Here is a 3,517-nt window from a genome sequence, read left to right on the forward strand (position 1 = left end):
CGTCCTTCAGCCTTTGAAGCTTTAACGCATGTCTTTGGGACAAAAATATATTCACTACATGAAAAAAAATACCTACTTGCAGTACAAAATGCTCCGAGCAGTGAAACGTTCTCCCTTATCATCAAAGTAGGAAAACATCTGCTTTTATATGCAGAAAGTTTTACTGACAATTTTACAGAGTGGAACTTTATTAGTGGTTCTTATTTCCATCGTCGCACTGCTAACAACCTGTCTGCTTTAATTAAGCCCCGTGTGCAGACGCATTTAAACACATTTTAATTGCATTATAGAAACCTAAATTAAAAAAGTCAAACATTAGAAGTGACTGGCAAAGAACAGGATTTCTTTAATTAAAAAAAAGGTTTATTACAAAACCAAACGTGAATAAAATATAAACTCCAATGATCTTCATCCAAGATTCACATTTCACTTAGAAGAGAAGTTCAAACTTGGGTTCTCAGCTTCGATGCTAATACGATAAACGGTATTTACAGCTGTGTTTAAGTATCTCACTCATTATATGTCCGTTTTTATGGCTTATCTAACAGATGAAGCATATTTGAATAGAAACCTGACGGGTGCTGTTGTGGACGAACGTGGAATAGTAAAGGTCCAAACACAGATGTGAGGCTCTCAGAGGCCCTGCACCTCCCACAGCAGGACCTCATTATGAGCTACAGACAGAAGCAGCGCCCCAGAAGGAGAGAAGTGACACGTCTGCAGAGAGTCGCTGTGCAGCAAGAAGTCCTGAAACCTTCCGCTGCTCGACTGGATCAGCTTCAGCACTCTCTCTGGTGTGACATTAAACAGCGTGAACGTCTGATTCACTTGAACCAGAAAATATCATTAAAATAAAAATCACCTTTACCTTTTGATCCTACAGCTAAGAGCTGCTTCTTAGAGGACAGGCTCATGCAGGTGGCCCAGTGGGGCAAGGCAATCTTTTTTATTATCTGTGGTAAATAAAATATAAATATATTTAGAATGTGGCACACATTTGTTTTGTTAGCAATCCCTGTGCAGGTTACCTGTTTGCTAACCAAGCTGTAGAAAGTCAGCTCTTTCTCCGCTCCATAACCAGAGTAGACCACCAGACTGTGATCAGCTGGGCAGAAGGCAGCCAGGCTGGGGGGCAGGGTGTCACCCTACAGCACGGAATACAAACGTATTAGACCCGTCACAATCAAAAATAAACTCCACTTAGAGTTTGTAACATTTGGACCATATGAAACAGACACAACCCTCACACGGCATTTAACAACTGCCATGACTCAGAGGAATTATTCCACAAGACGCCCCTCAGCATTTCAGGAAAACACAGTTCCCTGATTTCTCCCAGAGTAAATCCTGAAATTCCAGGAGATATTTTAATCACATGAAACTCTCAGAACTTAGCGTCTTAGGTGGCAGGCAAAGGATTTACTGTAGCAGTGAGTAATTATGTGCATACAGCAATCATTCCTAATAATAATAATTATTTTTTTCTTCTTTTGGCTGCTCCCTTCGTCAGGGGTTGCCACAGCGAAGTCGCACAAAGACTTCGCTTAAAAAAAAAATTTTTTTTACCGGACGTCCTTCCTGACGCAACCGCAGACCACTGAGCTACCACAGCCCTCTGTGTGCAGCAGAGAGCTGCTCTCTAGGGTAGAGCTGTCATTTCTAACACGAGCCTGAAGTGCGGGCCGGGCTGGTCTCAGGATTTGATACAGTTTTACGAATCAGCACAAATAAAACTAAATAAAATTGTGTTAATCTACTTGTTGAGGAGGAGGCAGGTCTGACTGTCCGGTTGAAAGAGGTAAAAAAAAAACGTCCAGTTAAGCTCAGATGGATCAGCTGATCACTGGCCGCGCGCGTCTCCGCACCTGCTGTCATCTGCGGTGAAGCAAGTAGCAGCATCTTTAAAAGCCGAAGCGAGCAGCGCGTTCAATTAAAATAATCTTGTTCTGTATTTTTCCAAATAATTTTGCACTAAAAATATTTGTGTTCATCTGTGTAATAACTTATCTTTAGAGTTGTTTTTTAAGGCTATTTGTTTTGTTAATATCTATTTGATGAAACAAGAAATCTTCTATCTTCCTTTAGTAACATTTTTAAAATATCATGTCAAACTCATTTGCTTACAAAATCAGTAAAAGCTTAATAAAAAAAAACTTGTTGTTTTTTTCGGGTTCAGGCCTGTAATGACATTAAATGTGATTGGGTCGGGAAAAAATATCTGATCAGTTTTCAAATTTCCCGAGTTTCCCCATGTGAAATAAAACGAGTCATTTTCCAGATTTTCCCTGATTTCCAGAGTCTGAGAACCCTGATACATGCAGCAGTGATTAAATATTCCTTTTTGTCCTGCACAGAACATGATTCTGAACAAAAAAGGAACCAAACAATGGCTTTAAATCAAATTAAACATTTTGTCCTATACGACCAAACAGTTAGTGGATAAATAATCATTTTTAAACAAGTGATATTTATAAAATAATAAACACTTTGCAAAAAAGTGGAACCAATCAAAAAAAAAAAACTACATGTCACACACATGTGGGCTGGTGATACAACAGCAGGAGGAAAACCAGTTGAACCAAATGATCATTTCAGTGGTTTATAACCACACAGCTACTGTATGTTTTGAAGAATAACTATTATTTATTATTTCTCACATTATACCTCAAATGTTTGTTGCACTAGTCTAGAAACAGAATACTTTAATTACATCAAGAGTAAATGATGTTGCTCAGAGTGAGGATGTGTCGAACGTTACTGTTGTTAAATCAACCCTTGTTAGCAACATCATCTTCTACTTGAACTAGATTCACCACTGTTGTTTTTTCAGTGTATGAAAACAGATGATGGTAAAAATGTCAGAGGAACTGAAGGTGCACTCTAAGCCTACATAAAATAACATAGCTAGTACCGCAGAGCGGGCCGGAGCAGGAAATGACAGCCAGTCTAAGAGATCGCACTTCTCCTTCGACCAATCGGCAGCCCAAACACTGACGCGTCTGTCGGCGCTCGCAGCCAACCACAGCTCACTTCCTTCCAGTCCAAACTTCTTACACTAAGGATGAGAAGATAAAGCAGCTTAGGAGACAGCGTAAAAAAAAAAAATATATATATATATATATACTTTTAAATATACTGTTTTTTTTTTTTCAAAAGTACTTTCATTGAACTGCTGAGCTGTCATTCCATATAAAGCAGCTAATTTGTTGTGTTTCATTTGCATTAGACACATATTTAGAGTACAACTTGGTGTAGAAACTCATCTGTAATGTGTATTTCAACCTAATGATATCTTATTGTTGCGTCTGAGCTCTCGTGTTGACAAAGCCTTTAATCCTGGTTGGACGTCAGTGAGCTGACCTGTTCATTCACACACTGGATTGTGGAAACAGTCGCTCCTTTGTGGTCCCTGATGACACGTAATGTTGCTCCATTTAGCTGGCTACTCACAGCTACCAGGCCATTCTCTCCTGCTGAAAGGATCATGTGACCTACGGGGGGGGGGGGGGGGGGGGGG

At 39.7% G+C, this 3,517-nt stretch overlaps 1 protein-coding gene across 1 annotated transcript in view; it reads right to left on the reverse strand.

Moving 5' to 3' along the window:
- Positions 1 to 633: 633 nt before the first annotated feature.
- The window catches only part of wdr90 (WD repeat domain 90), a 21,543-nt gene continuing 18,659 nt past the window's right edge, over positions 634 to 3,517 (reverse strand). Inside the window, exons 39-43 of the mRNA XM_037690822.1 lie at positions 3,361 to 3,491; positions 2,912 to 3,055; positions 1,029 to 1,145; positions 869 to 953; positions 634 to 791 (exon numbers count right to left, since the gene is read on the reverse strand). Coding sequence (XP_037546750.1) covers positions 634 to 791; positions 869 to 953; positions 1,029 to 1,145; positions 2,912 to 3,055; positions 3,361 to 3,491 — 635 coding nt within the window. The remainder of the gene's footprint in view (positions 792 to 868; positions 954 to 1,028; positions 1,146 to 2,911; positions 3,056 to 3,360; positions 3,492 to 3,517) is intronic.

This window comes from Nematolebias whitei, chromosome 17 (genome assembly GCF_014905685.2).
Source record: "Nematolebias whitei isolate Nwh7 chromosome 17, NemWhi1, whole genome shotgun sequence".
NCBI lineage: Eukaryota > Metazoa > Chordata > Actinopteri > Cyprinodontiformes > Rivulidae > Nematolebias > Nematolebias whitei.